The sequence below is a fragment of the Nomascus leucogenys genome, chromosome 2 (assembly GCF_006542625.1).
Source record: "Nomascus leucogenys isolate Asia chromosome 2, Asia_NLE_v1, whole genome shotgun sequence".
Classification (NCBI taxonomy): domain Eukaryota; kingdom Metazoa; phylum Chordata; class Mammalia; order Primates; family Hylobatidae; genus Nomascus; species Nomascus leucogenys.
The window spans coordinates 146,683,903-146,704,953 of NC_044382.1; the positions used below are offsets into that span (position 1 = coordinate 146,683,903).

Here is a 21,051-nt window from a genome sequence, read left to right on the forward strand (position 1 = left end):
GGCATGGGCAAGGACTTCATGTCTAAAACACCAAAAGCAATGGTAACAAAAGCCAAAATTGACAAATGGGATCTCATTAAACTAAAGAGCTTCTGCACAGCAAAAGAAATTACTATCAGAGTGAACAGGCAACCTACAGAATGGGAGAAAATTTTTGCAACCTACTCATCTGACAAAGGGCTAATATCCAGAATCTACAATGAACTCAAACAAACTTACAAAAAAAAAAAAACAACCCCATCAAAAAGTGGGCGAAGGATATGAACAGACACTTCTCAAAAGAAGACATTTGTGCAGCCAAAAAACACATGAAAAAATGCTCATCATCACTGGCCATCAGAGAAATGCAAATCAAAACCACAATGAGATACCATCTCACACCAGTTAGAATGGCCATCATTAAAAAGTCAGGAAACAACAGGTGCTGGAGAGGATGTGGAGAAAGAGGAACACTTCTACACTGTTGGTGGGACTGTAAACTAGTTCAACCATTGTGGAAGTCAGTATGGTGATTCCTCGGGGATCTAGAACTAGAAATACCATTTGACCCAGCCATCCCATTACTGGGTATATACCCAAAGGATTATAAATCATGCTGCTATAAAGACACATGCACATGTATGTTTATTGAGGCACTATTCACAATAGCAAAGACTTGGAACCGACCTAAATGTCCAACAACGATAGACTGGATTAAGAAAATGTGGCACATATACACCATGGAATACTATGCAGCCATAAAAAATGACGAGTTCATGTCCTTTGTAGGGACATGGATGAAACTAGAAACCATCATTCTCAGCAAACTATCGCAAGGACAGAAAACCAAACACTGCATGTTCTCACTCATAGGTGGGAATTAAACAATGAGAACACATGGACACAGGAAGGGGAACATCACACACTGGGGACTGTTGTGGGGTGAGGGTAGCGGGGAGGGATAGCATTAGGAGATATACCTAATGCTAAACGATAAGTTAATGGGTGCAGCACACCAACATGGCACATGTATACATATGTAACAAACCTGCATGTTATGCACATGTACCCTAAAACTTAAAGTATAATAATAATAAAATTTAAAAAATAAAAAAAATAAGTAAAAATGGGAATTATGTTAAAATGGGATTAGAGGTAGATGAAACAGATGAAGTTTCTAAATTAGTAACAGGTTGTCTACAAAGAGAAAGGGAAAGGTGTTCTTTAGTGAGAATGTCAACAACACGAATTACGGAGATTTTTCCTAGGGAGGGTAAGAAGGAAGAGAGGTTGATGAGAGGATAGTGAAGAAGGGAGACAAGAAAGAAACGGGGGAAGGAAATGGGGAGGAAAGGTGAGAGAAAAGATGAGAAGGAGGAAGAGAGGAGGGAAGGAATGCAGGGAAGAAGGAAAGATGGACCAAAGAAAGGAAAAGACAGAAGAAAGGAACATGGTTAAATGATCCATACTGGTCACCTGGTATGAGCCAGACATTTCACCCACATAATATTTAAACCTCACATCTCAACCTTCTAAGGTAGATACTATCTTTCTTACTTTATAAATGAAGAAGCTGATGCTCTGTTTATTTTATTCAAGGAAATATGCCTAGAAATGTCAACCCCACATGCACAGAACTCCAAATCCTGTGCTCTAGGAAAACATTTAATTCCAACAGGAAGGATTCCCTTATGGAAAGCAAATACTTCTATTACACTTAGATATTGAAAGGAGTCACCCCAAAGGGTGCCTTTGTCCTAAGAAGAAGAAAATGATTGATTTTCCGAAACTTAAAATCTATAATACTGCAATTCTATGACATTGGTTCAGTTTTACGAAATACTTACTGATATTACTGGCATCTTCTAATTATACCCTAGTATTAAGGAGTATTTTATTATTTTATTGTACTTTTTTTATTTGAGACAAGTCTTACTCTGTCACCCAGGCTGTTGAGAGTGGTGTGATTGTGGCTCACTGCAACCTCAAACTCCCAGCCTCAAGTGATCCTCTTGCCTCAGCCTCCCAAGCAGCTGGGACTACAGGCATGCACCACCACGCCCAGCCTTTTTTTTTTTTTTTTTTTAATTTTTAGTAGAAATGATGTCTTGCTTTGTTGCCCGGGCTGTTCTCAAACAACTGGCCTTAAGCAATCCTCTTGCCTCAGCTCCCAAAACACTGGGGTCACAGATGTAAGCCACCACGCCTGGCCTGTGAACATGTTAGAAGAATGTAGTGTCTATTTTCTGGAGGGAAACCAGTAGAATACCAGGAGAAGTTCTGGTAAGTGACAAACAATGCCTTATGAGAAAATGGGCACAAAATTTATTCCACAGCCCAGCTCATAAAATTTGCCAACTGCCAGGAATGCCAAAGATAGCTATATGGGTTGGTATAGAAAATACCAAGAAAAAAACTCAAGATCATTAAGTTATTTGGATTTCTTCAAGCTAACCAGAGAGCACTAGCAAAGTATCAAAGAGCAAGAGAGACTCCCAGAAGAAAATCATTTCCTTCTAACAAAATTATATGTGAAAAATAGTGGACTTGGTCTCTGCATGTATCACTTTTGGGGTTAAGTCAGAGTACTTGCAAAAAGTATGATTCATTAATATTTTCCCTTACGTTCAAAGTTATTTAGCACTTACTGTGAGTCAAAAGAAAGGCTCAGGGGACGGGAGAAAGAGGAGAGGGTAAAAGGGGAATTCACGTATATTGAGGATGGGGTAGGAAACATGTAAGACATTGCAAAGACACTTTATATAGCACAGCTCTGGATATTCATTACAGGTCCAAACAAGGCATGAAAATTAAACTGAGCTACCTCCAACGAATAATTAGAAGTGAAAAATTGATAAGGGGGAAATGGCTTAAGTTGTGCTCATTGATTTTCTGTGCACAGAGTCAAACTTGACTGTTGGTGGGAAGTCAGTTTGGCTACTTCTTATTTCTTTTTCAGCAGTTGGGTTCTCCTGTCAGTGCGTTTTACGCTAGAATCGTCCTTTGCTCTAATCACGGCTGTCAGCTATTGAATGAGCTTGACAACCTGACTCCAGAAACAAGGAAATTCACACTCCATGCATATGCAGTTAGTTCCTTCATTAAAGCTGATTGACATATCAGACATGGTGCACTGTCACTGATTTTTGTAAGAAAACCAAATGGCTACACAATCAAGTGGAATCTCCTTGATCAGAAACACGCGGACAACCCAAGAATCAGTCTTCATTCAACTCAGCCAGTATTTCTGTAAAGACCTGTATTTGTATTACTGCAAAATGGTAGCTATAGTCAATCAGGTAAGAGCCAGATCTGTACACACATGCTTGCATACACACACAAGCACACAAACGTACACGCACACACACACACCAGACTCAGACTCCTTCCCCACGGCTCTAGCAGCCCTTTCCAAAGCAACTTTGTTGGAGTACCCAGGTGTTGAGAGTCAAGTGGGATTCTTTGGCTATTAATAGTGAACCGGCTTTCTGAGATACACAAATTTCTCGGAGGGAAAAAAAGGAGAGAACTACAGTGATCAGAATCACCCAAAAAACCTCAACAAAAATTAGAGCAGAACTACAGCTTCTCAGAGTATTGCTGTAGTTAATATAATAAAGCCACAGATGTGGAGTTGAAAGGGATCATTGAGTCCAAGCCTGCCAATGAGTTCAAAACTGTCCCACGGCATCCCTAACATGGCCCATTCAGAATCCAGTTGACATTCCTAGCATGATGCATGCCTTGTTTAGTGTGAGACTACTTTCTGGAAATGGATGCGCAGACAGAATCGGTATTACAGGAAGTTGTTATGGCATGGTCCCTACGAAGATGCATTCCCCACATACAGCTTGTATTTTGTAATCAGTAATTGTCCTCCTCCAACCTCAGGAAGTCATAACACGACTCCAGTCATAAAATTTTCTTGCTGTGCTTCTTCTTACAATAGTGGCTCTTTTCCTCCTAGGCTATAAGGATATTATCAATGTCCCTCAAAAGGTCAAGTGACTTCTGACCATCCCTAACTGATCTTTAACGTGTTTCCTCCAACAGTTCCTTAAACACCCATGGAATGCTCTTCAGTGGCAATGTATAGAACCTCTGGAACTACCACCTGCAATTTTTTAGTAACTCAGAACTGTTGATTTTTAAAATGGCAAAAATACAGATCCTAATGGATACTGACAACTAACAGAAATACTGACAAGTAGCAACTCTTCAATGGAGTTGAGAACAGGAAGAGGGTGCTATAACTAGGTGAGAACATAAAATGTGCAACTGTGCTTACTCTACTGATCTTGGAGTAGACAGATATAAAGTAATTTTTTTAAGTACATAAGCTTGTACTATTTGATGCTCTGATATATTTTTCTTCAATATAAAAACTATTGGGAGGCAAGCGAACACTATCTGCTCTGCACAGGGCAGTACTAATGGACAGTGACAGGCAGCCAAGACTATCACCAAACCCCTAGAGCAGCCCAACCCCGGAGTCAGATGGCCCTGTCCCCTGTTTCTGCTCCAGGGCAAGAATCACACGTGGACATTACTGCTTCCGGTACTATTTCGTGCATTTTGTTTGGTGCATTTTGTCCGGTGCATTTTGTCCGTCTCCCTGGCGCCTGATGGGTGGTGAATCGGCAGTTTTTGAACGAATGAGTGGTTATTATATTAATTCGTGCCTCAATGAATGAATAAATAGACGAACATAGGCCGGGAGCCTGACCCACTTCCCTCTTCCCTCCCGGGACCCACCGCCCCAGGACTGGGCGAACCTCAGGTGAGCGCCTGCTCCCCGCTTCCGCGAACCTTCGCCTACGGCGGCCGGGAGGCATCAGGAGGACGGTCAGGGCGGAAAAGCCGACCCGCGAGTGCGCAGGCGCAGCCCTGACGCTTCCGGGGGACCACTTCCTTCTTTGTCTCCTAGCAACGGCGGGTAGCGTTGTTGACATCCCGGGAGGCTGTGCCGCCGGCCTGAGCCCAGAGTTTCGCGGCCTCCTCGATGGTAAATCTGGGGTCTCCGTCCACGCCCCGCCGTTCCAAGGACGCCGACGGGCAAGGACCTTCGCGCCCAGCTTCTGGGGCCCACCCAGGCACAGGCCGTCCTGGGGCCGCGGCGGAGGCTGGTGGCTCCAGGATCTTCCTGAAGGGGCGAGAGGGAGACCATGGAAAGGGGGAAGAGGATGTCTAGATGAGTGGAAGCTGTCTTGGGAATTGATTTCGCAGGGGTGGTACATAGGGAGGGGTGATGTTAAGAAAGGGAAGAGAGAGATCGAGAGATGAAGAATGCTCAGGGGAGTGAGAAATCCGGGAAGCCAGAAAAGTTTCCAAAGAGGGGGCGGGAGGCCGAGATGGAGAGGAAAAAAAATGAGACCCTTAGAGAGAAGGAAGAGGTGGGACAGGGAAAGCAAGGGAATGTAAGTGTGAGAAGGGAAGATACTGAGAAAGAAGAAAGGGAAATAAAGAAAAAGGAAAGAAGTGATGGGAGACCCGCCCCCCTCCCCCCCAGAAAAAGAGGTTAGAAAAAAATAGAGACTGTGGAAAGCAAAGGGCATTAAGAGAAGAATGAAATGGGGATTGGAGATGGAAATTAAGAAATTTTACTAAGAGCACTCAGAAATCATGAGAAGAGAAACAACTGGGTGGAGAAATGGAAAGGCCAGGGAAAGAAAAGAAAGGCGTTTGGGAGATAAGTAAAGGAAGAAAGATAAATGAGGACACAGTGGCTGTAAGAAGCTGTGGACATCGTCTTAAAGATTGCCCGAAATGCAGTAAATTATTGATCCCCTGTTCAACGCTTACGGTTTAGTGCAGTGCTTCTCAAAGTGAGATGCAAACATTGTTACTACATAAGATGGCCCAGAAATGCTAAATAAGAGTGAATCACATCGTGAGAAGGTTATTCCTCTTCCATTTTGTTCAACCTTCAGACTACATACAGGAGAAAATTTCTGTTACTCTTAGGTCCTTAATGCCACTGTCATTTGGAAATTTCCATTTTTTCATCCGAAGACCAGGCCTCAGGCTCAGAGCCTTCATTGCAGTAGAATTTATGATATGCCCTCTCTTCATTTTGTTCATTTTGTTTGTTTTACAGTTATTTCTATTTATGAGGAGTAACATCAGATTTCCATTTGTGGTAGTGACATATGGTTTCCTCTTAAAATGCATTTATTTAAGCTTTTAGCAGTGAGATAATTTAAAGAACACCTAGATAAATAATATACATGGCATGCATAATGGCAAGAATCATGAATCTAGTACACAAATGCCTGAAGTTAAGAAAACATTGGCTCTGATGCTGTAATAGAGAAAATCAGTGCTCCTGCCCATACCAAGTGCAAAGGAAAACTATCTTGAAGTAACATAATGTTCACCTGTGTAATATTGAAGAAAAAAGAATATAGCAAACCCTCATCAAGAGAATTTGCAGAATACTGTTTGAATTCAGAATATCCAGTGATTACTCAGTCATGAACAATTTGCAGGTTTGGAAAAGATCGTTCTTGTCTTTGAGTTTTCTAGAGGGGAAGAAAACATACAATACACTCTACACTTAAGATTCCAAATGAGTTTAAAACACAATAATAGATTCCAGAATAATCATTCTAGTTGAACATTCAGCTTGCACTGAGACGCAAGCTATAGTTATCAAGAAAATCCTAGAATCCTGGAATACTTTGTTTTTATAGAATATCCTTTAAATTTAATCATCTGAACCGATTAGGTCACATTAATGAAAATAAGATTTCTCAATAAGGACTACTTTTAGACAGAGGGAGGCCATGATATAGCTCTAGAAATATTTAAAGCACTATAATGTAGGAAAGGAATTTTCATTTGAATACAGCAGGGTCAATGAATGAAAGATAATCTGGCACAAATTTCCATGCAATGTAAAGGATACTTTTCTAGTAAATGGAAACAGATAAAAATGGAGTGAACTCCTGTGAGGCAGTAAGCTCTCTGTCTCTACAAGGGTTCAAGCCAAGAGATTTGTCAGGATTGTATCCAGGAGGTCTTATGTAAGTATTTATGTGGGACTTGACAATTTCAAAGCTGCCTTTTAAAAATCTGAGATTATCACACCTGGCACCTTAGGTTGAGGAGATAGGGGAGTAGGTATCTGTCTAAACATTATTCTCCTTAGGGTTGAAGTTATCACAGGGCCCTTTTGGTTAATTATCTTCCTGGTCTCTTTCAGGCAGAGGTGGAGGAGACCTTAAAGAGGATCCAGAGCCATAAAGGGGTTATTGGAACTATGGTTGTAAATGCAGAAGGTAAATATATCACAGGCTGTCTTCTTGACATACGGAAGCCAAACAGGAACCTGTTTGCCGTGTTAGTCCTTAAGACAAACATCTTCGAATTTGACATCAAAAATATATTTATATATTTTAGCTCTGGCATTCACTTACCAAACATCTATTGAGTATCTGTTATATGCCAAACACTCTGCTAAGATCTGGCGACATAAATATGAATAAGACATGTCTAAAAATATCTATATATTCCTAAGAAGCATTTTACATTGTTTACTTTTTAAAGCTTTGGTAATTCTCTTCCAACATTTCAGAAGTGCCAATAAAACTATCATATAGAACATAGGGAGAATATCATTGTTGGTAGTTTCTGTTTCAACATTATGAACCGTACAGAATTTCAGTCTTTATTTTAAATGGAACTTGTTCCTTGAACATATTTTATTTAAAAATCTTTGAGAATTAATGGTATCATTTATAATATAGTCTTTGTGGATATAGCGTAAGAAGGTCCTATATATTTCCAACTATGAAATCTGTAGACTTACCAGAAACTTGCTCTTGCTGCACAATCCTTGTTAAGAGTCCACATCACATTTACTTTGGCACATTGCTCCACCCTCAGCTATGGTGGCAACCTCTTAAGAGTTTCTGCTGGTTTCATTGCTAATTCAGACATTTGTAAGGGCAAGGGGTGCCAGAAATTCCAGAGCATTAGTTAAAATAAGAGTAGCTACTTTATGGCCGGGCGCAGTGGCTCATGCCTGTAATCCCAGCACTTTGGGAAGCCGAGGCAGGCGGATCAAGAGCTCAGGAGATCGAGACCATCCTGGCTAACACGGTGAAACCCCGTCTCTACTAAAAATACAAAAAATTAGCCGGGCGAGGTGGTGGGCGCCTGTAGTCCCATCTACTCAGGAGGCTGAGGCAGGAGAATGGCGTGAACCCTGGGGGGCGGAGCCTGCAGTGAGCCGAGATCGCGCCACTGCACTCCAGCCTGGGTGAAAGAGCGAGACTCTCAAAGAGAAAAAAAAAAAAAAAAGAGTAGCTACTTCACATAATTTGTGGTGCAACCATGGAATTGGCCTATTACCAACTCAGTGCCTTGGAAAAATCCATCAGTAAATATTTATTGAGCAACTACCAACTGAAAGTCTGCTTAAATTCTGAACTACAACTCCTAACCACTAAGAATGGACAATAACCTATTTTACTGGGAGTTTTCATCATTAAATGAGACAATAATTGTTGAGTGCTTGGCATAATACCCAGTACTTGATAGTAATTAAGTAGTTATGAGAATGTGGGGATTTTTAATTCATTTATACAGATAAAATATTTGATTTGTTTTATAACCAGCAACTCAAGGCCAAAGGAGTGAGAGAGATAATAGAATATAATAAATTTTCGAGCTTGAATAATCAGGGGGAAGAGAGGATTTAAGATCTGCCTTATAGGTAAGTCACAAACTATGCAGAATATTTCCAGGAAGCGTTCCAGCCCTAGTACGTGGATCTGGTTGCATTGATTTTATTTCCAGGTATTTGCATACACTCTGCCATGGCTCCGAAGATGAGCCATCCATGTGATTTCATAGAGGTGGTGTGCTAGTTTCCTTTGGCTACAGTAACAAACTACAACATGCCTGTTAACTTAAAACAACAGCAACCTATTCTCTTCCAGTTCTGGAGGTTAGAAGTTGAAATCAAGATGTCCGAAGGCTCATGCTGTCTCTGAAGACTCTGTGGGAGGATCATTCCTTACCTCTTCCTAGCTTCTGGTCGTTGTCAATCTTTAGTGTTCCTTGGCCTATAGACACATCACTCCAATCTCTGCCTCCATCATCACATGGCATTCTCATCTTTGTGTCTCTTTCTCCGTTTCATTATAAGAACCCCAGTTATTGGATTAGGGCCTACCCGAATCCACTGTGACCTCATCTTAACTAATTACATCTGTAAAGACCCTGTTTCCAAATAAGGCCACTTTCTGAGGTTTATATTGGACTTGAATTTGGGGATTTGGGGGGCCTAGGGGGACACTCTTCAACCCTGTACAGGTGCATTCACCTGTGACACCCAGAACCACTCATCTAAATGTGATTTTTTGGAAGATCTTGGCCTAAAGTAGGTAATCCTGGTGATATGCATCAAAGGTTTGAAAAATATTCACCCCCTTTGATCTACAATTTTACTCCTAGCAATTTATCCTAAAGAGAGATGAAGAAAATATTTAGGTATGAGGATATTCACTGAGGCATCATATATAATAGCAATAAATAAATAAATAAATAGAACAAATAAGTAAATAAATGTATCCTAACAGTAGGGGAATTTTTAAAGTAACTATGTAATATTTACTTGATGAACATTACTCTATTTAAAAGGTTGAAGACTATTTAGTGTCTTGGGAAACTACTCACAGTATTAGATGAAAAATGCAGAGAACAAAGCGGTTACCGGCATGTTCTAATCCTATCTATGGCCGGGTGCACACATACACTTCAAATAAATAGGGAAGGAAGAGTAGGGATATGTTATAGTGATCACCCTGAGTAGTGAGACAAAAAGTGATTTTCACTTTATTTTCCTGAGGTTCCTCAGTTAACACTTCTCTTATCCGAAGGCAACAAAATATTATTTTCAATACCCATTAGCTTCTGTTTTGTTTTGTTTTGTTTTGTTGAAACGGAGTCTCTCTCTGTCGTCCAGGCTAGAGTGCAGTGGCACGATCGATCTCAGCTCACTGCAAGCTCTGCCTCCCTGGTTCATGCCATTCTCCTGCCTCAGCCTCCCGAGTAGCTGGGACTACAGGTGCCTGCCACCACGCCTGGCTAATTTTTTTTTTTTTTTTTTTTTTTTTTTTTTTTTTTTTTTTTTTTTTTTTTTTAGTAGAGACGGGGTTTCACCATGGTCTCAATCTCCTCACCTCGTGATCCACCCGCCTCGGCCCCCCAAAGTGCTGGGATTACAGGCGTGACCCACCGCGCCCAGCCTTCAATACCCATTAACTTCTAATTAACCTCTACTAGTATAAGTTTGTATTAGGATTCAGGACACTTTTCAAGGTTTCTGGGTACTTAAGAGTTTTTACCTGAAAGCCAAATTAACCTTTATTCCATAAAATATAAATGAGGGGCTTACTTTTATGGTTGGATTATTAATAACCAGAGTATATGGCAAGGATGTTTATTAATGGCATATGGTATAAGCTATGTGACCAGAATGTAATAAAATACTCAATGTCAACAACCTTCTCAATTTTAGATGAAAGCATCATTTATTTCAGTGCAGCTTTGTAGCTTTTCAGCTTTGGGAAGTCCCATGAAATTTAATACCAAAATATTTAGCTAAGATGGTGTTTTCTGTATTCTTGTTTTCTACTAGCGGTTTTGGTCTACTAAATCTAGGCAAATCATTTTAGCATTTTCAGATTATATTTGTGGTTAGGTCAGACTTCTGCCATGCTTATTCATTTAGATATCATCATATGCCATGTTGTATATAGTCCTTCGGTTTCACTGTTACTGAAACACAGACTTCCTATTGATGACCGTAAAGTAGTCTTCCCAATTTAGCCCAATGCTACATGTTTTTATTAGAGTAGATTTTTGTTAGCATTGGTTTCTCATTTATAAAACCATTCATTGTTTACAATATTGCAACACTGATCATTGAATTAGATACTGGCAAATATGTATATTTGTCACCCAGGCAGTCAGATCTGTCGTATTTTCTTATGTATATGAGTCTAATTTCTACAGGCTCTTAATTTTAAATATTCCTGACATTTCTAACAATCTATCATTTGAGTTTCATTACATTGTAACAGCCATCCAGCCAATTCCTTTTATTTTGAAATACAATCTATCAACCAAAGCACAAATGTGCAGTTGAAGATGACAAATTGAAATAACGGGTGCCGGCTTACTAGGATCACAGAGAGTCATATTGTAAAGTAGTGCCATCAGATTTTAGAACGCACATGCTCTTTCTTCTAGGAGCTTCATTTTAGGAATTTGTCCTACACATATATATAAATGTATAAATGTGAAATGAGATGACCAAGGACATATTCTGTAGCCTTGTTTACAAAAGTAAAAGATTGGGAACAGCCTAAATGCTCATCAATACGACATATTAAGTATACTACAAAACATCTATTCAACAGACTGTTATTCAGTCACTGATGAATGACTTATGTTTACTGAATCAAACAATTTCCAAAGAGTATTAAATTTAAAAATAAAGGTACAGAACAGACAATGGTATCATTAAAATGAAGATTACAAACACAAACACATACATTCTTGAATAGACCTAGAATGTCTCTAGAAGGCTTCTAAGAAACCAGTGATTGTTTCTCAGAAGGGAAGTAGGTAAATTTTATACCATGTGCTAAAATTACTTCTCAATAAATTTTTTTAATTACCTCACATGGTGCCAAGCAAGTGTTCAATAAATATTTGTTGATTGATTTTTTCCAAGTGTGTATGGCGGATATGGAAAACTCCATGTGTTTCCACCTTGCACACTTATTATTCAAAAAGCCTAGCTGTTTTATTAATTGACTTGGATCATGAACAGACTAAATAGACCTGAGCATCTGATTCATAATCCTGTCATCTACATTTTAAATAATTTATTCTGGTTGTATTTCTTGTTTTGCTATTGAGCATTGCACCCTTAGTAGGTAGTCACTACTTAGGATGCAAAATAAAACCGCTCGTCAAAAAGTTCCCATCAAAGGTTGCATGCTTGCTACATTTCCATTTCCTGCTTGTTAAAGATCCATGCTTTGTGACCTTTACGTATACAAGAGAGCTGACTGCCTTCCAGAGAAAAAGTGGCCAAAAAATCATAATAAAAAAGATTAGCAAGGTTTTTATAATGCTTTATTTTTTGAATAGGTTTTCCTGTAAATATTATCCTCATACTGTTTAGCAAAACATTCTGGACATAGCAGTTATCTTAAAAGAAAGAGAAATCAGTCTTTTCAAAGTCAGAATTAATGGTCTTCAAGATTTTTATGAAAACCTGGTAAAATCCTAAGTTTGTAACACTCTTCCACTCTTGAAAGCGCTTGTCTTGTTTAATCGTTTCTGGACCTACATTCTCTGAAGGAAACCAGGAGCCATGTTAGGCTCATTTCTTGAGTGCCCTTAATACGGATACCTAAGGAATTTGATAGCAATCCCAAATTCACCTTCATATCTCCTCCTAAAATAAAAGCACATTTGCAAATCAAATCCCTGGAATTCTCTGGCTATCTAGTAGTTCTCAAAATAATATGAAGTCTATCTCTGATTAGATACGATATATATAAAATACCTACCACAGTGCCTGGTACATAATAGGCATTAATGCTAGGTGTTCCAAGTTGAGTTAGATTGATTTCAACTGAATTGAATTACACTTGCATATTCTTCTGGCTAGAATTTTCCACCTAATAGTTTCTGTTTTAAACTCATGTAACAGAACAATAGAGCAGACTGGGCATGGTGGCTCACTCCTGTAAACCCAGCACTGTGGGAGGCATGAGGCGGGTGGATTACTTGAGGTCAGGAGTTCAGCCTAACCAACATGGTGAAACCCTGTCTCTACTAAAAATACAACAATTAGCCAGGCGTAGTGGTGGGTGCCTGTAATCTCAGCTACTCGGGAAGCTGAGGCAGGAGAATTGCTGGAACCCAGGAGGCGGAGGTTGCAATGAGTCAAGATCGTGCCGTCACACTCCAGCTTGGGCCTACAACAGTGAGACCCCGTCTCAAAAAAACAAAAAAAAAATAGAGCACACAGTAGCCAAATTTAATAGTGTTTAAGCCAAAAATGAGTGCAAACCAGGGAATGCACAGCAAAACTACAATATCCTTATTACCACATTTTCTAACATAAAATTTAAGATTCGCGAAACACTGTGAGGAGTCCGTTTTGATGTACCCTTTAGCATGTGCAGTGATATCCCTTTATGTTTCTGGCCTCAGGGAAGAAGACTAACACCATGTCACAGATCAAGCACTTCAGATCAGACTCACTGTAGACAAGATGTTTGGGGGAGTGCATTTCATATGAAAATATGTTAACTTAATACTCAAGTAGTCAGTTAATGGCTTCTGAAAGATTTATGCACAAAAACATTCATCATCTCCCCATTAGCTATAAAAAATATAAGGTACCAAATGGCCAAACAATAGGAGATTGATTATATGTCCATAAAATAGTAAAATATGCAGTTATTAAAAATAATGTTGATGACATTGTCAACAAGGACAACTTGTATGTTATAATTTTAATGAAGGAAAAAGCAACAGTCAAGTTTGTAAATAGAGTTTCACACAACTATACTTAAAAATCTATGTAGAGACAAAAGGATTTGAGGGAAATAAAATTGTTACCAGAGAGGAATCAGCCATCACTTTTTTCTCCTCTTTACAATTATCAGTGTTTTCCAGTACTTCCACAATGAACTTATTACTTTTGTAATCAGAAAAAATATTAACCAAAATTAAATTTCATAATAGGTATTCCCATCCGAACAACCTTGGACAACTCAACAACTGTTCAATATGCAGGCCTCCTTCATCACCTGACAATGAAAGCCAAAAGCACAGTTCGTGATACTGATCCTCAGAACGACCTGACTTTTCTTAGGATCAGATCAAAGAAACATGAAATCATGGTAGCTCCAGGTAATTTGGCATTTCATTTCCTAGTTAAATCATCTTTCTACTTTGCTAGATAAAAAGCCTTGTTTCTGTGAATGGGAAGTACAGATTTTAGTATACAATATAAAACATAATATTCTTCTATTACAAAATGATGTTTGAATGTAAAAATCCCAACCAAAAAATTGTATGAAATTAGCAATTAATATGACCCATGACTTTTGAACATGTTTTTGCCCACTTGCATTTATTATTAGTAATGAAAAAATTTAGAAAATGTAGGTCTCATTTTCAGCAAACTTAGCATGCAGACTCTGCAGAATGGGAGAAATGTTCCCTGTCCTGGGGATAAAGTAGGCAGTGAACCCAAGGCCTGTAGGTTCTTCAACCATCGCTGTGAGGAAAGTACATTCCCCAGGTCTACCAGAAGACAGCAGCCACAGAAACGTTCCTTTCCCTGAAGGAATTAGGTTCACAATGTTACAAAATGACTCTACAATGGGACCTATGCCACTAAACTAATCTAGAACAAACCTCTGTAGTAAATCCATCAAATCAGAGATGCCTATAAACTGAATAAAGTTTTTTCCTACACCAGTGTCCTCACCCTGGCTACACATTAAATCACTTGGAGGACTTTTTAAAATTTTTTCCATTCCTGGGACTCCACCCCAAACCAATGAAATCAGAATCTCTGAGGCGCTAGGAAATGGGTATTTTCTAAAGACTGAACAGGTAATTTGGACGTGTGGCCAGGGTGGGAAACCATCTGTCTGCACAAGGTCCCTGTGATGTTTTGAACAGAAAAGCAGACTAGTTGAAATATTCCTTGATTAAATTTAAATTAAGGGTGAATTGATTTTATCCATCTCTCCATAGATAAGGAATATCTTCTGATTGTCATTCAGAATCCATGTGAATAGACCTGCAACGGCCAAGGCTGTCTAAGCGACACTGGGTTGGAAACACTTGGCTCTCTCATGAGTATTAAAATTCTGTTTCAATCTAACTGACCTTTCAAACATTCTTTTCTATTTCTACATCTAAACTGTTCTGCATTTCTCATTTAGTCTCTTTTGATTATATTGTGAAGTTGTACTTGAGTGATACAATAAATGAATTCTGGTATATATGTCTCTATTGCCTTATAATACATAAAACCAAGGATTCTAGTAAGACAGCTTTCCTTGTGATAATTCAGTTTTTTTGTTTTTTGTTGTTTTTTTTTTTTTTTTTTTGAGACAGAGTCTCGCTCTGTCGCCCAGGCTGGAGTGCAGTGGCGCAATCTCGGCTCAGTGCAAGCTCCGCCTCCCGGGTTCACGCCATTCTCCTGCCTCAGCCTCTCTCAGTAGCTGGGACTACAGGCGCCCACCACCACGCCCGGCTAATTTTTTTTTGTATTTTTAGTAGAGACGGGGTTTCACCATGGTCTCGATATCCTGACCGCGTGATCCGCCCGCCTCGGCCTCCCAAAGTGCTGGGATTACAAGCGTGAGCCACCACTCCCGGCCGTGATAATTCTTTTAGTCTAGAAGTAGCTGTCGTCAAGTACGGAAGTAGAATTTCGCCCATTTCTATGGTATACCAAGGAGATTCAGTAGAGCATTGTGGGAGCTATAAGCAGAGTAGAAAGTCCCAATACTCAAAGAGTGTTCAGCGGTTTCCCAGGTTAAATAAGGACAGTAGGGAGTCAGAAGCATGGTTCCCACTGGGGTCAGCTCCAACCTAAGCAGCTCCTCCATCCCTCGGACTTGTTCTTCTAGCACACCAGTCTGAGGGGACCAGGAATGAGTCTTAGGCAAGGTTTCACACATATAAGGCTGAGTAGATAACTCCAGAGGGTTTTATTTTTAGTGGATGTTGCAAACATTGAGAAAATCAAGAAAATAATACAACAAATCTAACAGATTTCCATGCACCCCAAACCCATAGAGAAGAGATGTTAATATGTTGCCACATTTGCTTTATAGCCTCTTTTTTTCCAACTAAACTTTGCATTTTGAGATAACTGAAGTTTCATGTGAAATTTTCAGAAATAATATAGTGATTCTGTGTGCCCTTTATACAGTTTCCCCCTGTTGCAACATCCTCCAAAACACTAAGACAGTATCACAACCAAGAAATTGACAGTGACTCAATCAAGAAACAGAATATCTTGGCAGGATTCCTCAGATGCCCTTTGGTAGCACCTCCCTCCAACTCTTGACCCCTGACAGCCACTAAGCTGTCCTCCGTTTATATAATTTTTTAATATCAAAAATGTTACGTAGGCCAGGCATGGTAGCTCCCGCCTATAATCTCAGCATTTGGGGAGGCCGAGGCAAGTAGATCACCTGAGATCAGGAGTTCGAGACCAGCCTGGCCAACATGGTGAAACCCCGTCTCTACTAAAAATACAAAAACTAGCCAGGCATGGTGGCGTGTGCCTGTAATCCCAGCTACTCGGGAGGCTGAGGCAGGAGAATTGTTTCAATCTGGGAGGTAGAGGTTGCAGTAAGCTGAGATCGTACCACTTCACTCCAGCCTGAGCAACAACAGAGTTAGACTCTGTTTCAAAAAAAAAAAAAAAAGTAAGCGGAATAATACAGTATGTAACCTTTAGGGATTGACTTTTTCCCTCTGCATCGTTCTCTTGAGATTCATCCAAAAAATAAGAAATGAAACATTACAGATACAGCTGAAGCCTGCTCCTCCTCCTTGTGCCTCTGTCCTCCTTCCCCGGAAGATTCTTGTCAGGAGGCACAGGTTATCCAGCGCAAGGCTCCACAGGCACTTTCACCTAAGTTTCTGCCGCAGCTCCACGTGAAGCCAAGTATGAGAAGGATGCCTGGTAAGTTTATTAGTTCAGCCACACCACTGGCCCCAACTTGCACCCTGTGAGGTTATCAGAGCCATCCCAGACAGAGGGTGGTATCAGCAGAAAGGAAGAGCCACACCAAATCCCTAAGGTTAAAGGGATTTACTCTCCCAAGTGGTGATGGGAGAGGAGACAGGTTATGGACGGAACTTACCCAAGGCTGAGGGAGACAAGGGAGACTGAAGCCAAACAGCCAAACCTTTGCATGCAACAGATGTCTGAGCCCCACTGCATAACTCAATACTCCTGGGAGCAGGGCCTGCACATGTAAATTTTGCAAATGTTCTCTAGGTAGTTGCAATGCAGCTGCAGGCCGAGACATGCTCAATCGTGGTCAGGAATGCAGGTTTTAGAGTCATTGGCCCTAGATTCTTCAAATTCTGGCTCCACTGCTTGTCAGCAGTAGCGGCCTCATCACCTCATCTAGAAAACAGGGTGATAACAGAACCTAACCGAGGTTTGTTTATGAGAATCAGGTGAACTGATACAGATAAAATACCTGGCACACAGTGAATATTCAACAAATGTTTGCTTTTGCTGACACTGTTGCTGTCACTCAAAAATGTCTCTTACTTCAGTGCTGAGGAGGACTAGCCCAAGACACATATAAATGAGTTTTAGGGACAACTCATATTCCTCACATCATCAAACCACACAATTATAAGGAGGTTGCTGACTCTGTCTGCAGAGAGAACAGAGCAAATAAGGAAATGAGCCCAAAGTATAACAGGAGTGTGTCTGCCTTAACCTGTGGGATGAATAAACCCAGAAGGATTGTAGGATAGGGAAGCTACGCTACGGCACATTGCTGACTTTGGGGCCATTTTCCCACGCTTTTTATTTTAAAAGACTTCAGACTTATGGAAGATTAGAAAGAATAGCACAAGGAACACCATACAAGTTTCACCTACATTCACCAACTGTTAATATTTTATGACATTTGCTTCATCTCTCTCTGTAAGTACATATTATACGTAGAGATAGATATATATGCACACACACATAGCATATAAAAGCTGCAGATACTATAATAGCAGATATTTCTCCAAAATTAAAGAATCCTCTTACACAACCACCACACCAATTTCATACTTAAGAAATTTAATATAAATGCAATAATATCATATGACATGCAATCATATTCAGATTGACAGAGTGGTCCCAATAATGTTCTTTATAGCTTTTTTAAAAAAAAAATCCAAGGGCCTATCAAGGGTCACATGTTGCATTTGGTTGTCATGGCTCTTTCATTTTTTAGCTGTTCTTAGAAACTTATTCTCCATTTCGCGACCTCTAGGTGGTATCCAGTTTATATTTGCTCTCCCTAGAGTCCCCAGTGCCACCTGCCCCCCATTTCCCATAAGCTCCTCCTGACTGGGCCCAGACACAGTCTGTAATGACAGGAAATGAAGCTGCAGAGTTGGTCTTCATCACAGGTGAGTGACTGCCCTCATCTCAACCTCTTCCTTCACCGCACTGAAGCCTGAGTAACATGGTACTCACTCAGCCCTGGACAGCTTCGGCATCTGCTAAGTTTCCAACATAAACAAGGTCTTGCTAGAATCTAAATGACAAGGAAATACACTAGCGAAGGGAAATCCCTTCTTTTTAGAGTCTCAGATCATCACACCTGGAAAGAACCATAGAGATCATCTATGTGACCCTTTGGTTTTACAGGTGAGGATTTCACCTGAGCCTGGTGTCAGGTGTCTTTAAGACATCAAGTATGTGAACTTGTATTGGTCTGGCCGTGCCTATCGAACTGGCACTTATGACATTATCAGGGCTCATGCCCTTGTGAGACCCCTCCATACCATCCCCAAAAATTGTTTTTAGGAGGCACTGAATAGCTCATCGTTTTAAAGTGTACCGGAGGTAACATTTGATTCTAATACCCAAATCTGTCTTCTCCCCATAGTTTCCTGCCCACCCAGAGCTTGTCATCAGATGCATGGCTAAGTGGTAAAGCCACTTCCTTCCTCCTGACACAGCCAGAAATTTCAAGCCCTATTTGCAACATAGCAGTGTGAAATCTCTGGCAGGTGCAGATGGCACGGCTGAAAGTGCCAGAACTCTATGTGGGCTCTTCAGGGGAGGAAGACACTTCCATCCCACTGGGCAGGAAACTCACAGTAGGTGCATTACACCCCTGCCTGTACCTTTGCATCCAGAGGAAACTGTGAGGCTTTGTTGGGGCAGAGACTGTGGCAGCAAAAGGAAGAATTTGCCAGAGCCAGTTACAACAAAGGAGGATGTGATCTCAGGAAGTTTGTACCACACCTCTCTCCCTTCTGGCACATACAACTTCATATTCCCTCTTGGATTCATAACAGCATAGTTAATGACCTATATCTAAAAGATGGCTGGACCTATAGACTGAAGATTCACACCCATCCAAAACCATCAGCAAAGCTTTCAATTCCTATGGGAAGTGCAAGCCTGGGTTCGTATAGTGCTCTCTCTTAGTCTAACTTGCTATAAATTTTACCTGAACAATAGAAGAGCTATTTGCAGAGTCTCTGGAGGAACATATTCCAACCATAAATATTAATGATAATGAACCTGGAAAGACCAGCTTAATAAAATAGCTGAAAATGAAATTATACATCATTAGCATTATGAGCTCCCAAATCTTCATTTCTGAACATGTGGACTATCCCAGTAGAGGATGAATGGGAACCCACCTAGATCTCCAGAGCAGTGCCTCCTGCAGACCCTTTAACTGGGTATGTTCTGGCTTTTGAAATACATTACCTATTCTCTTCTAAAGCCAAAATTACTACAGACTAAGGCTGGACATTTTGTCTCCCTTCTTGGTCTTTGTAAAATTACAATTATCCCCAATTTGTGTTTGATATGGGGCAAAATATCTCCCCTCTTTTCATGTTAGCAAACAATGTAATGTCCTTGAAATGGAAGCTATCATATGTGTAGGTGAATTGCCTATAGATATTCATTCAACCAATATTTGGTCTTATATTCTTTGTTGAAAAAAAAGACAAGAAAGGCCGGGTGTGGTGTCTCGCACCTGTAATCCCAGCACTCTGGGAGGCTGAGGCAGATGGATCATCTGAGGTCAGGAGTTACCAGCCCTGCCAATATGGTAAAACCCCGTTTCTACTAAAAATACAAAAATTAGCTGGGCCTCGTGGCAGGCGCCTATAATCCTAGCTACTCAGGAGGCTGAGGCTGGAGAATCGCTTGAACCGAGGACGCAGAGGTTGCAGTGAACCAATGCACTCCAGCCTAGGCAACAAGAGCGAAACTCTGTCTCAAAACAAAACAAACAAACAAAAAGGCAGGAAAACATGGATCATACGTGGGGCATAACAGTTTTCAGAGAGGTATAATATCTTCAATGGGGGACTTACAAATGTAAGTTGGTCTCTCAAATCCTGAGAATCACAGGGCTAGAAGGGTCCCATAATACAAAAGCATCTCTAATAATGGAAACTCAGGCATTCCTTGAGCAGTTTGGACTACATAAGTTTCATAAGTCTTTTCTGGTATGTTTCTTATGCAAGATTTGACATAGAGGGTCAGCCATACACCCAGCCATTCCTTGAACCCATAGAAGAGAACAATGAATCTTCTTACTTCCTCCTGGCTTCTTACCCCAGGAAACCTCCATTCTGTATTTCCCTTCAGCATATATGGTTTCGGGACTCCCTCTATAGATGTCACCAGCCTGGAACACTCCTGTCACATACAGAAATGATTTTAAAATTCTCTCTTTGGTCAACTTTACAACTTGAGATGCAATACGCTACAGCTGGGAGAACATGACATCTGGGGTTTGACTCTATGACTTACTAGCAGAGTCAACAACTTTGAACCTCAGTCTTCCTGTCTACAAATATGAAGAATGTCCACCCACAGCAGCCTCGAATTCTGAACTATACAGGACAGCATAGATGCCAATTACTGTTATTAATAATAGCAATAGCGGCAAAATACAAGTTTACCACAATACAAGCCATTTAATGCATCTCACTGCGGCCTCTTCTCATCTTTAATTGTAAACATTAATAGGTTTACAGAGTGGTGATCCTGTGGTGCAAAATTTTGTGTAATCCCTTTCCTTTTCATTTGGTTAGCATTTCCATATTCCCAATTAGAATTCATATTGATGTTTAATATCCAAATGCAGTTTCATCAGGTTGGTCAGTGGTAAAGACGTAGTTCAGGTGAGGCCAATGAGAGATGTTTCCTTAGTATTTAGATGTGGAAGACAGAAAATTTCCATGTGGCTTGACCTATGCACGAAAACACATGTGTTGGGGGTAGCC

At 40.4% G+C, this 21,051-nt stretch overlaps 1 protein-coding gene across 1 annotated transcript; it reads left to right on the plus strand.

Annotated features, from left to right (window-relative positions):
* Positions 1-4,861: 4,861 nt before the first annotated feature.
* Positions 4,862-15,033, plus strand: DYNLRB2 (dynein light chain roadblock-type 2). Its single transcript, XM_030819226.1, has 4 exons — positions 4,862-4,984; positions 7,184-7,259; positions 13,762-13,929; positions 14,785-15,033. The coding sequence occupies exons 1-4, from the start codon at positions 4,982-4,984 to the stop codon at positions 14,826-14,828; spliced, it is 291 nt and encodes a 96-aa protein (XP_030675086.1). The 5' UTR covers positions 4,862-4,981; the 3' UTR covers positions 14,829-15,033.
* Positions 15,034-21,051: the final 6,018 nt, after the last annotated feature.